The 14,127-nt window shown below is 25.8% G+C and overlaps 1 protein-coding gene across 2 annotated transcripts; it reads right to left on the reverse strand.

Annotated features, from left to right (window-relative positions):
* Positions 1–119: 119 nt before the first annotated feature.
* Positions 120–8,944, reverse strand: LOC105840166. Of its 2 annotated transcripts, none has more exons than XM_012687028.3 (3): positions 8,750–8,944; positions 5,235–5,471; positions 120–1,857 (listed from the first exon to the last, which is right to left on the reverse strand). In XM_012687028.3, exons 1-3 carry the CDS (start codon positions 8,805–8,807, stop codon positions 1,637–1,639), a joined length of 516 nt encoding a protein of 171 aa, XP_012542482.1. In that variant the 5' UTR covers positions 8,808–8,944; the 3' UTR covers positions 120–1,636. The 2 variants fall into 2 exon arrangements, with proteins under 2 accessions (XP_012542482.1, XP_036145394.1); XM_036289501.1 differs by lacking the exon at positions 8,750–8,944 and adding an exon at positions 5,596–5,743.
* Between the last annotated feature and the right edge of the window lie 5,183 nt (positions 8,945–14,127).

The following is a 14,127-nucleotide window of genomic DNA, read 5'->3' on the forward strand; positions in this document are numbered from 1 at the left end:
CTTTTAATACTGAAACAAGAAATAAGAAATTAATTCCAATGATAAGGCGTATTTTTCTAATGCTGAATAGATGTCGTAGATAGCAATAATTTCATAATGTAAAGAAAAGTAAAAGCTTATATTTTGAAATTTTATATTTCGAATACCAAATATCCAATACATTTTGCTCTTATAATTACAATGCAAAACTTAGAAAACTTTAACATTCTGATAGTAAACAATGTGTAATTTAAATCGAAAGTAGGGATAGTTTTACCTAAATACGATAGATATTTTAAACAATATGATTTAGAAAAATTGCTGTTATTCAAAAATAAAATCATACTAATTAAAAGACATATATTTATGCTGTCATTTACGCAATAAATTAATGAGAGAGTGATTCAATAAAATTTATCGTATTTTATACCAAAAGTATTTGCAACAGCTTACAAATACTTCATATATATGATTTATTGATTGTTAAAATGGGTAGGTTAAATATGAGTAATAAAAGTATCGATTAACATATGATAATTCGTAAAGTATGCTGCTATAAATTATATGTATATGGGAGTAACACATATATATCATCACGTAAACTGTATTTTAGTCTCTGACTAAAAATTCTTTATCCTGAGTTTGGCATCTCGATTAAGAGTTTTACTCGAAATTATGTGAATTTAACAAATTTACAATCTACAGTCATATAAATAATAAAACAATTTTGTTTTTTGTAAACTGAATTTTAGATTTGAATACACATGTCTATCTCAATTTGCATTATATTATATTATAGCTGAGGTACAGATAAATTTTATTTATTACAATGTTTTAAAGAACAAATTGCAAAAGCTGTTTTTTTAGTAAGGGTTATGGCTTCATAAAACGCCAAAAAAGTCATAGCAAAATTTGCTTCTATAAAATACAATGTTTGAATACAATTTACATCTATAACTAGTAAGGATGAGATAGTATTTATTAAAATACTTTAAAAATTGAAATTGCAAAATTTGACTCTTTAGAAGCTTTTTTTTAGTTTCATAAGAAATAAGTTTAAGAATGTTTAATATAAGTAAAATTTCTAACAAGACAATCGCAGAAAAGATGCTTCATTACGTGTCTTTTTTAAGATAGAATAGATCTCAATATTTCATACATCAACAACGCTGATTCAGAACAGTATTTTGTCGCAATAATTCTTAATTTATAGTTTAATTTATTGTGAAATATAGTCCTCTAATTACATGTATACATACGTTCAAATATGATAAATAAAATTTTTTAAAATAAAATTTTATTCAAAATAAATAAAAAACAGATTCTTCAATAAATTAACGATTAATAGTTAACGAATGTAAAGTCATGTTTTATTGGTCTGTATTAATAAGATGTACAGAATTAATTAGCTAAAGATTAAACAAATTATAAACTTTTTGAGGTTTAATTTAAAGTAATGAAACTTAAAGACTGATTCTGTAAATTATCTGGGATGTCGAGTTGTGTCCATTTATAAGTGTAATATCTACTAGTTATGTAGAAGTCTAACTTCCATTATTGAGCTAAAATTATAAAATAGATAAATATTATATTTAATGAGTATTATTCATTATACAGTAAATCTTTTCAGAATCTTTTCTTATAAAATAATAAATATTTAACGATAAAAAGTAAAAAGAGTGCAAAAGAATGATAAGAAAATATAAAAAATTTCGGGAGATAAGAACATTGTGCTATTGCAGGCGTCTCTGTTACAAAGTGCGCATTGCATTCTGTTCGATAAATCATCCTTTAGTTTTTCTTCCATCTTCTTACATGAATCAATGTGTTCTGTTTTAGTTGTTTGGCACGTTCTTACAATAACATCTTGTTTTGCAACTGGAAAAATAAATTACATTTAACCCATTAACGCCCAAGCAGACGCATTTTTAACATAATTTTCAGTAACTTTATTTGCAATGGTAAAAAGTCTATAAAAAAATTGGAAAGTATCATTTTTTACATAAAATTTTACGATTTTTCAGAATCTATCGTTACAATTTGTGTAAAATAAAGTCCAACAAAGTTATGGCAACTTTTAAGTAGAAAAATGCGAAGAAATCACAAACCTTTTTTTCAATATTTTTTTTTATATCGAAATAGTATGAAATTCCAACCATTTTCGCAACCATCGGTGCACAAAATATTTACTTTTAGAGTATAAGAGAAAGGGGGGTAAGATGACGAATCACTCCTAGATAATAGTATCTATTTTAGTTTGGTTTCAATCGATCCATAAAAGTGGATAATATAATAAGAAATGTGTTTTAGGTACACCGATGCGTAACTTTTTGGCACTTGTTTATAGGGAATGACATAATTATAACGCGTACTCGCGTAAAGAGCACGGTCGGGCTCGCGCTGCGCGTTCACTTGGCGCGAGCCACTACCATGTCTTTTAATAAATACTTTCGGTTTTTAAATAAAATCATGATATAGTATAGTTAAAAACGCACATATTAATGTATTCATATTTGTTATTTTTTGCAGTATAACCTTTTTATTAAATAAATAAGTGAATACTACGATTGCGAGTAAGATGACTGATGATGCCAGAAGCCGCATTTATATACTTGCAGATTATGTTCTACAACGAACGTAATTGCGTTAGTGTTATGTAAATTAAGTTTAGAATTTGTGATACTGGTTATACTAGTAATCTGTAAGTAAATTTTATATGCAGTTTATTGATTTCGTTACTTTAAAAAAATAAATAGTTGTACAATCAATATAATATATTGTTAAATAAATAAAAAAATTGGTGTTTATACAGATAAACAATAGATAGGTTACAATAATTTGTCACTTAATTTGACTCTTTTTACTACTGAAAGTCATGTTATCCACATAGGAGGGCAAGATGACGAAATTGACACGTTTTTAAAAAATCAAAATTTCCTAAAATTCTAATTTATTTAACAACTTTTAATTTTTATAGTAGATCCAAAAGGCTTTAATAAATCTAAAAAAAAATAGATCATTATTTTTACACTATCATAAAAATTAGGAAAATTTAACAAATCTTAAGGTCGTCATCTTACCTCCGTTCCCCTGTTTTTTAAATTTGTCGAAATTGTTATTTTTATTTAAAAATCGCAAAAATTTACAAATTGTATTCTTTCCATAATAATTTATAAATTTCGGATAATTAACAACTTATTATTACTGAAAATAATGGAACTGATATTTGTAGTTTATTTTCAAACAAATACACAATTTTTAACACGGCGGATTCAATATAGCGACCAAAAAGTTGCAAAAATCATCGATTTTTCTACATTTTTCCTAATTTTTCCATAAATCCTTTCTCGAAAACTGTTTTATGCACAATCCACTATCAGTTTATGAATTTATTAATTAATATATATCAATGGACATAAATTTATACAGTTATAAGACAGTAAATTTAAAATAGTAGGAATTGTTGACTATTGATCCTAAGCATACTTTTTTCTTGCATGCGTTTTTTATAGAATTTCGTACACATGGGTTTTTGAGATCATTGAATTTAAGTCTGGAGTCAGAATTTTAAAATTTTCAAAATTTAAGATGGCGGATATGGTGGGCGAAATTAATGAATGATGAGCCAATTTATTTCAATTTAAGTATCGATCTGGAGGTTTTTAGAGTTGTTAATTATAAATCTGAAAAATAAAAATTTTTATGGCGGACCCAATTTGGTAAATCAAGTTTTTGAAAAGTGGGCTAATTTAATTCAATTCAGGTATCTACAAGTTTTGAGGTCACCGATTATGAATCTGAACTCGAAATAAAAAAAATTAGTAATAATGGATTCAATATGGCGACTAAAGTTTTTGAAAAAAAGGGCTAATTTATTTTGAATTTAAGCATTAAAGGTTTTAGTGATTGTTAATTACGAATCTAAAGTCAAAAATTGTCTGTACAGATTGAACAAATCGATACTGTAGTATTGCAAAGCTATTGCTTTACAATGTTACTTGTATGAAAGGAAGAAACATCCCAGCAAACACAGAACATTGCAGCAATATTGCAACAATTGTCATATTGCTGTAAGATTGCTACTATATTCTGTGTTTGCTGGGATAGTTTTTTTTTCTAAGTGATATACAAAGAAAGTTCGCAAATTTTACAAATCTACTTTGAAAAAAAATCAAATACCCAAATATCCCAAAAATTCAAATACATATCTAATTATAAATAAATCCGATTTTAAAAAATCTTTTTTTGCCATATTAAATATGCCATTTTTTATTTTTTAATTCCAATTTCAGATTTGTAATCAGCGATCTCAAAACATCCTAGATACTCAAATTGAAATAAATTAGCCTACTATTATATATATTTATTAATTTTGTCCATCATATAGAATCCGTCATCTTCAATTTTGAAAATTTTCCAATTCTGGCTCTAGATTCGTAATCAGCGATCTCAAAAACACATGTATACAAAATTCCATAAAAAACGCATCTAAGAAAAAATGTATGCTCCAAAGAATTAATTAATAGTTAACAATTTCTATTATTTTACTGCCTTATAACTTCATAAATAATTTATGTCCATTAATATATGATATATGTTAATAAATATAAATTCATAAACTGATAGTAGATTGTGCATAAAACAGTTTTTAAGAAAGGATTCATGAAAAAATTTAGGAAAAATGTAGAAAAATCGACAATTTTTGTATCTTTTTGGTCGCCATATTAAATCTGCCACAAAAAGTGTATTAATCAAAAATAAACTGCAAATATTAATCTCATTATTTTCAATGATAATATTATAAGCTGTTAGTTATCTAAAATTTAAGAATTATTGTGGAAAAAGTACGACAATTCGTAAATTTTTGCAATTTAGCCGTCATTTTTTAATAAAAATAACAATTTTGACAAATCTGAAAAATATATCCTTATAGTACAACTATTTTGTGCACTGATGGCTGCAAACAGTTGGAGTTTCATACTATTTAAATGTGAAAAAAATATTGAAAAAAAAGTTGCGATTTTTTCGCATTTTTCTACTTTTTTAATTTTATTTTACGCAAATTTTGATGATACTTTTCAAATTTTATAGACCTTTAACATTGCAAATAAAGTTGTTGAAAATTATGTTAAAAATGCGTCTGCTTGGGCATTAATAGGTTAATACATAAATGTTAATATATTGTTGTTTTGAATATATATTCTATATCGATCATGATTATATTTTGTGCTTTGTGAACATCTGCTACTACTTACTATTAAGAATCACTTTAGCGCAAACCATAGGAGTGCCACGAGGATAATTATGTCCCATTACATCAATTGCGAAAATATGCGCAACCGATTTGAGAACATTATGTTGTTGGATGCTTCGTTGCCATTCATCTATTTTGTTACCGGTGCATTCCACTGGTTGCAATGAAGTCGTTGTCATATCATAACTACATCCTTCATTTGATAATGAAGTGCACATGTAGCATTTTAGCACATTTTCTATAAAAAATATAGATAATAAAATGTTTTTTACTTATTTCAAAATGTTTATACATATAACATCCTAGTAAATTTAATTGGTCCAAATTTACAGATCTAACAGTAAGGACCAATAATCACTGACCGCTCACTGATCACTTGTGTTTTCTGAACGTAACCAATCTAATCGGTCGGTTAACTTTCAGAAATGCCAACTGCCGAACATAAAACTGATCTGTATTAACCTATATGAACGATCGACTTAGAGCCGGTTGTTCCAACTTCTTGGTAAATTTACCTATCAGGTAAGCATGTGTCTATCTCTATTTCTTTTCTGAAATAAATAAAGACGAATATATATTTATCTGATAGGTAAGTTTACCAAGAAGTTGGAACAACTGACCCTTAACAACGTTCGTTTTTTAAGTTTTGCTATTGGCAATTCTGGTGACAAATTTAATCGCCCGATTAGATTAATTCGCGTTGGTGAAACCGGGCCTTAAGGCCGGTTTTTAACTTTAGAAAAAGAAATACTAAAAAGTCTGTTTCTCTCTCGTACGTCTTCTGGACACCGTTTTCTGTACACAAACTGTAGGCAATTGTTGGTCCATATCTATAAGGTCTATATATGTTTGCTTCACTCTAACTTATTGCACCAGTGTGCAACGAAAAAGAATAGACCATCTGTCATTGTATACATACATATATGTATACAACGAACGCACGCATATATACATGGTTCTCTTCTATGAGTAACTCTTTATTTTCTATTTTTCTCTATTTTCTCTCTCTCTCTCTCTCTCTCTCTTATTTTCTCTTTTTCTTTGATTGACTTTCTATTCTTAAATCCTTTTCTCCTTTTTTTTCTAAAAAAAGACGTGTTATTTATTTATCGAATGTATCGAAGTCATTTCGAAAGTCTCGAAGAATTGTTGCCTTTAATCCGCGATGCTGATTGGTTCTTTCGCTGATCATTGAGCCGCATGCTTCGTAGTGTTTGACAGTTGTGTTTTATGTAAATTTATAAATAATTACATAAAAGCGCTCTCTCTCTCTCTCTCTCTCTCTCTCTCTCTCTCTCTCTCTCTATATATATATATATATATATATATATATATATATATATATATATATATATATATAGAGAGAGAGAGAGAGAGAGAGAGAGAGGGGGGGGGGGATATATATATATATATAATTATAACATGTTTTTCTATAGATGGTTATCTATCTATATAATCATCGTTGCAATTTATTTTTAATGTTAAAGATTTTGCATAAATATTTCAAATTATTAAAAATTAATAGCTTTTAAAAAATAATAACATTAGCAAAAGTTATTTAAAAGATAAAAGATAAAAAGATTGATGTTTGCTGTTATGCGTTGATTATTGTTATGTCGATATTTCACGCACACATAGAATTCCATTAAATAAAATACGCGCAAAATGTTAACATATTGGCAAAAGTTACTAATAAATTGGCTACCACTATTTCAGCTGTACGTTTATATTTTGTCAGCAAAATCTGCTTACAATATCTGATAGCAGATTAATGGCAGAAATCGATGCGCGAACAATCTGATAGATTGGCAATAAAAATTGAGCAGAAATCTTAATCGATTACTGCCTCTAATTTGTTATCACGGAAAAAAATATTTAGTTGGATCAATCAGAAATCTGGATATATTAACCAGATCGTCTGGTAAACTATGGACGATCCGTACTGTTGTTTAAGTTAACCAGATAAATTTATAGCTTTTTTGCTAACACCGATTAAGGGAATGCTAAAGCTGTCTTACCGATTATTTTGATTATTTTTAATTCGCTAATCTTTTAATTGTATTTACAGAATTAAAAATCCTTTTCCACAGTTAAAGTACAGACGATGACATAATGCGCACGTAAGAATTTTATACAAAAAACGAAAAAAGTTTTAATTTAATTTAGAAATTAAAATTTTTTTCGTTTTATATAAAATTCTTATGTATGCATTATGTTACCGTTTTTAACTGTGGAAAAGGATTTTTAATTCTGTAAATACAATTAAAAGATTAACGAATTGAAAATAATCAAAATAATCGGTAATTTCTTTTAACAGACTTGATTATCTGAATTAATTCGGTCAGTAAAACTAACGTTGCTACGTTGTCAGCATCTCTGCAAACTTATGAACTCCGTTATCAATACTAATAGCTTAAAGAGAGTCGAGTCGTGAACTTGAAGTAAAAACTATTAAAATATACAATTTTCACAAAATTGCACTTCATTAACTGCACTGCACTCTCACTAGTCTGTTTTAATCAATACTATTGCAGTATATTAAGTTAGTAGTAATCCCTTTTACTTCTTGACTTTTTCTAGTGACAGTTCGGTAAATTGTTTATAAATTGTTTAATAATTATAAGTTGTACAAAAATTATATTGTTATTATATATTGAAATTATAATTACGTATATTATTATGTGTATTATTTTGTATATTATTAAATATAAGTTGTAATGTTATGAATATATTAATTATATATAAATACGTATGATTTTATCATTATTCTCCCATTACGGCGGTATACTATTAAAATAACAAGGATTTTATTTTTTTACAATTATAATTTATATTAAAATTACAAGAGTATTAATTGCAGTTTGAAATCAAATAAAATATATTGAAACCAAACAATGGAGTATTTTTTAGAGAATAAAATTTTTACAATTAATAAATAATTATTTTATTTAATTTTTGCTTTAGGTGTTGCCTTTCTTTAATTTTACATTAAATTTATAAATAACGGATAATAAAATTTATCAAATTTTCACTATAATATTGACCATATCAAAGTATAATATATGGTTATTACATGGTTATTATATCGTCTATAACAGATATTTAATTTTGTGATTTTATATATATATATATATATATATATATATAATATGTATTTTTATGTATATCTAATTATTTACATATAATTTTTCAAAGTTTTTTTATGCATGTAAAATAAATATTAAGACAAGATGAAATTTTTTCTGTTAAAAAATTTTATTTAAGTATCGTATTTTATGATAAATATTTTGATGTATAAAATGTCTGATATTATAAATGTAAGGTATTATTTCTATTTATCTTTTAATATTATTCTTTGTTTTTCGAAAATTGTATGTGTGAAATATTTTTGTATTCTTTAAGTATACATATGTAATTTAAACAAAGATTATTTTTATTTGTTTAATTAAAGCATGAAAGTTTGTAAATGTTTTCATTTTCAGTATTTGTATTATTCTACAGACAAATTAATATTACCTGAATAAACTGTTATGATGAAGGTTAAAGCGAGAAACGATATCGCAATATGAAGCATCTTGCTTCCTTATTCAAATAACTTTCAGCCTTTCGATGATAAAGATATATGAATTGCACGTTCAAAGCGCTCTTCGAGAGAGGGTTGTTGTCTTATAGACAGTCTGATCACGAATACGGGAGTTTCCGTTATACACCCTGTGTTACTTGCCGCCCACTGTTTTCTCCTACCCCAGATCTTCCCCGACATTTTAATCTTTACTGTTCGCCAAGATTTTTCATAACGCGTAAATCGGATTGTTTTCGTTTTTTTTTTCTTGTAAGGCGTGGACACTTCTTTCCAATAATTCGTGCACATGTGCACGATTATTCGATGATATTTTTATTACAAGAATATTTTTTTAATTTAACTACTTACAAGATTTTTTTCCAAAAAAGTATAAAAAGAGATAATTTGAAGAAACCATATTAAATATTATTTTTCTATTATCTGTATTTCTCACAAGAAAAGATTGTCAACTTAAAAATTTAAAAAATTTAGTTTGACAATATACAAAGGATATCTAATACATAATGAATCTTTTTGCTATTTAAATTCACTTTGAAAAAATAAAATTAACCTCCGAAAATTGATTGATGATTTTTTGTTTTTGTTTTATTATTAAATAATTACGTTTTCATAAGTTTTCTAAACGACAAAGCTAAAGAAATAAATTTTTTAGACTGAAATTTCATTCTTTTTGTTTAGTACTTCCTTTTGTGAGTGTGTGATAAAAGTGAAATAATGAAATAATAAAGAACAAAAAAATAAGCCAACTTTGGGGAATTGGAAGATTATCTCTTGCTTCAAAGTGAATCTGGAAGCAAAAAGTTTATTACGTATATTATAATATCCTTTATATATTGTCAAAGTTTCATGTTTTAAATTTCTGAGTTGAGAACCCTCCCTTGTCAGATCAATGTAATTCTCAGTGCTGTATGAAGACATGAGCTGAATGAGATATAACATAGGGCGGCAAAATTTTAAGTGATAAATTTTAGAAAGAGTTCTTTTCAATTAAACGTTAAAAAGTATATAAAACATTAGGAAACTTAAAAAAAATCATATCCACAAAAAATAAACTTGACATAGATAAAATATTTTTTAAGACAAGGTCTTCGAGAAAACAAATTTTTTAATTATAAATTTTGTAAAATTTTGATGATATTGATTAAAAGTTAGGTTAGGTTTATAAAATACATAAATGTTTGTATTAATTTTGATAATATAATTCTTTAAAAAAAATTTATACAAGTGGTATCAAATTTTATAAAAGAGCTTTCGTGAAATATTTTAATTTTGTAAATTAGGTGCAAATTTTAATAATTTTTTTAAATTTTAATAAGTTAATGAATTGGATTCAATACAGAAACAATATCAACAATCTATAGACTTCATAGAAAGTAGCAAATTAGGTTTTTTTGTATCAGGAATTTATGTATAAAAATCTCACCTTTTTCTTGTTAACCATTAAAAAATCTTTACAAACTACTTCAATTAAAATGTGACTTAATTAGCTTTATTTTCTTATGATCAGATCATAATCCTTTTGTAATTAGCAATAAATTGCTAAAATGCACGTAACTAGACGCGCACTATTTTGTTTCAAAATTGGTTATACAATTCCATAAGGATATTTACCTAAGTATTAATGTTTCTTGAAATTTAAAAAGAAACGAAATTTGTATTAATAATATTATAAAAATTGAAAAGGGAAATAATTTCAATAAAAAGAGAGCAGAAGGTATACTTAGAAATATTTCAATATAGTATATTATAATATACTAGATATTATAATAGTATAGCATTTAATATAATTTTACGCACAATTTCAATATAATATTCCACAAATAAACACACAGAGAAATATTAATTTTATCATATTCCTAATTTGATCGTCTTAAAGTGTATGACATGCCGTTATACTTTTATAACTTGTTAAGATTTACTCCCCACTACTATCTCAGATTGTGATGTTAAAAACGGGAAAATATATAAATTCTTGTAAATACTTGAGTAACTAAATATAGTTATAAACTTTATAAAATTTATAATCTTAAAAAATAATTTTCACAAAACATTTTTTTAAAGAAATTTTTTATTTATATTAAATTTTTAAATAAAGGTGTTCGAAAAAACTTTTAAAGTCTTCTAATTTCTTAAGTATTTCTCAATGTTTAGCTAAAATATTCTTTAAAAAATTTTTTGCCTTAAAAAATTTATCATTTTGAGTTATGACCCATTCAATTCATGACTTAGTACGACACTGTTTAAATTACCCTATGGGAATGAGTCATGCAATTGGAATGAGTTACAGATTTTATTTTGTTGAAGATAGAAAAAAGGTAGAAGAAAAAGTTATGTGAAAAATAAAAGATATACTTTCCTACAAAACTTTTTTTAAATTCAAAACTGTAGTGAAAAATTAGAATTACTTCAAAAAATAGAATTAAGTATTTTTAAATAAATTGATGATTTTCAAATTTAAATAAAGTAATGTGTACAATTTCTTTGTAAAAATATGAAGAAAATCTCATCTAAAGATATTTTATAAAATATTTTATATTCTAACATTTTGATGAAAGAATACAAAATGTCATGCGCGTGCAAATGCTCAGATAACAAAATGTTAGCAATTTGCACACAAATTGATGTCAAATTCGATCAAAAATATCTAACAAATTGGCATCAACTGTGTCCGCATTAGGCTTATATTTTGGCGACAAAACTTGTTGATATAACCTGACAGCAAATTGTCAGTAAAAACCGAATAAAATTTGCAGACATAACGTGACAGCAAATTATCACCAAAAATGAAACAAAATCCGGATGATGTCAACAAACTTTTCGGTTTTCGACAATTTGTTGTTGAATTTTATCAACAAGGTTTGCAGACAATTGGTTGTTAAGTTTTTTGCAAATTTTGCATGGACTTTGTTATGAATTTGTCGTCAGATTGTCAGCAAATTATTTTGTATATTTGTCATTAATTTATTGACATTATTGAATATAATAAAATTTGTATCAAGTTTGGTGCTTTTTTTGTCAACAAAATTTGTAGCAAAATTTTACAAGATCTGTTTTCAACAGACTTGGCTGTCTGGGTGTGTACGTGTATGTATAAAACTTTCAGATAATTTATCTTAAGATATTTATGAATTGACCAATAAAATAAAACATACCTAATATAAAAAATATATTGTTACTTAAAAAAATATATACAATTTGTTGTATGTGTACAATTGTACATATTTTTTGCAATTATGCTTGTTTTTATATTAATTAATTAATTTTATTGTTTTAAGTCTCTAAAGCACTGAGATAGTATATAGTAAATATCAAATGTTCCAAACGTTGGAAATTCAATCTTATATCATTTTTTAATTAAAAAATTTCAGTTTTTACTTTTGTAATGTTATAAAAATAAGTATACTATTTAAAAAGACTTAAATAAAATTAAATACAATTTTGTGTAATAATGTTTTTATATTATATTTATTTTTATATTAAAAAAAACATTTAGATTGAAATTGTAATATTTGAAACACTGTTAATATTTGAACTATTTATCTTATATCTAAAAATAAATTACACACGATTTATTAAAATTGATATAATTTTCATTTTTATGTGCCAGTAGATATGAATGTGAGGTTTTAAGATTTTAAATTACCAGTATCTTAAAACAAAAAAGAAAATTATCTTTATGAGTATCTTAAAACAGAAAAGAAAAATAATCGACAAAATTTTTCTTATTTTACTACGATAATTTCCATATATAAAAGAAAATTATAGTAAAAATTATCTTAAAATATTATTTTAAAATAAAAGTATTTCTTAATGTAGAATTAAGCAAAAATTTTTAATATCATCTATCTTTTTAAAGTTATAAGATATTTATAGAATATTTATAAAATACTCATCAAGAAAATTGTTCGAGTTGATAATTTGAAGAAAAATTTTAGAATTTTAGAGTAATATAAAAATCTAATCTCTGACATAAAACGTTTATGAATTTGTGCAATTCTCAAAAACCATTGTTAATCGTAATCGATTCGTATACGAATTGAATGAGATATATGACATAAAATGGCTAGGGGGAAGAATGAAAGCGAGAGACGCCCGACGTCGTGGCGCCTGTCCAAGTCGTTGTCGGCGTCATGGTGACGCCAGTGACGCCGTCTATTTAATCGGCAATTCTGAGCTTAACAATTCTGAGCTTGCGAAGAGATTTTCATGAAAAAAATATCTCAACATATTTTTGCTTCTCTTCCAATTTCTTCTTTTTACATTTATATTTTTAATCAATGACTTATTGTCTTGTTATTGCTCCTGTATGTTTTCACCTTATTTTTTATCTAATACAACAGTCACCAATCGTCATTCCGTTCTACCTTTAATTGTTATGTAACACAACTTGCAAGTTTATTTAGACAACGTTTACGACAACTTTCTTCCTTACAATATCGCTTACGAAAAACGTCACGATAGATGTAAATTAAACTTTATATAATTCCCTAATAACCATTTCTGCTGTTAATGTTGGCAATAGATTCTGTTGTCAAAAAGGCAGCAAATGAGAAATATATCTTGTCATTGCAAAACACTGTTAGCAGATATTCGGCAAATAGCTATATCACGAGTTTTCGTTTTCTTCTTTGCAAAGCTATTTCCCACTTGTCGTCAGTACTTGATGAACTATCCGATTCGTATTTTCTTCGGCGCATAAACAATAAGTAATAGATTATGAATATAGATGCCTGTTTGGGGAAACAACGTAAATTTCCAAACTTTTTAAAAGTTTTTATAATTATGTATAATTATATATGTACACAGAAAAAAAATGTAATATAGTCAATAACATATGTGATTGCGGGCTGCCAACTACATAAAATACTCAATACAATAATGTTTGCTATTAATGCAAGTACAATGTTGATACTGCAATAGCATATATTATTGTATTGAGTATATCTGTAATTGGCAGCCCGCAATAACATATCTTATTGAATATATTACTTTTTTTTTCAGTGTATATATATATCTTTCTAATTTATCAAAAAAATTTATTTAATCATTCAACATTTTTTTAAGGTTGTAACAAAATTAACAATCAATAAACAAAAATCAACATAGATTCAACATTGAGAAATATTTGTATTTTAGCATTCAACATTGTAATCTTTAATATTCCGATGCTTTATGTTCATCCTTCTTGCATATATACAGATGCATATATGCAAAATACAGAAAATGCAGGAAAGTTTAATTCTGAAATTTCTTAATGGAATTATATGAAATCATTACAAAAGTGAATTCACTCAAAATTTTATTGTAACAT

This window comes from Monomorium pharaonis, chromosome 7 (genome assembly GCF_013373865.1).
Source record: "Monomorium pharaonis isolate MP-MQ-018 chromosome 7, ASM1337386v2, whole genome shotgun sequence".
NCBI lineage: Eukaryota > Metazoa > Arthropoda > Insecta > Hymenoptera > Formicidae > Monomorium > Monomorium pharaonis.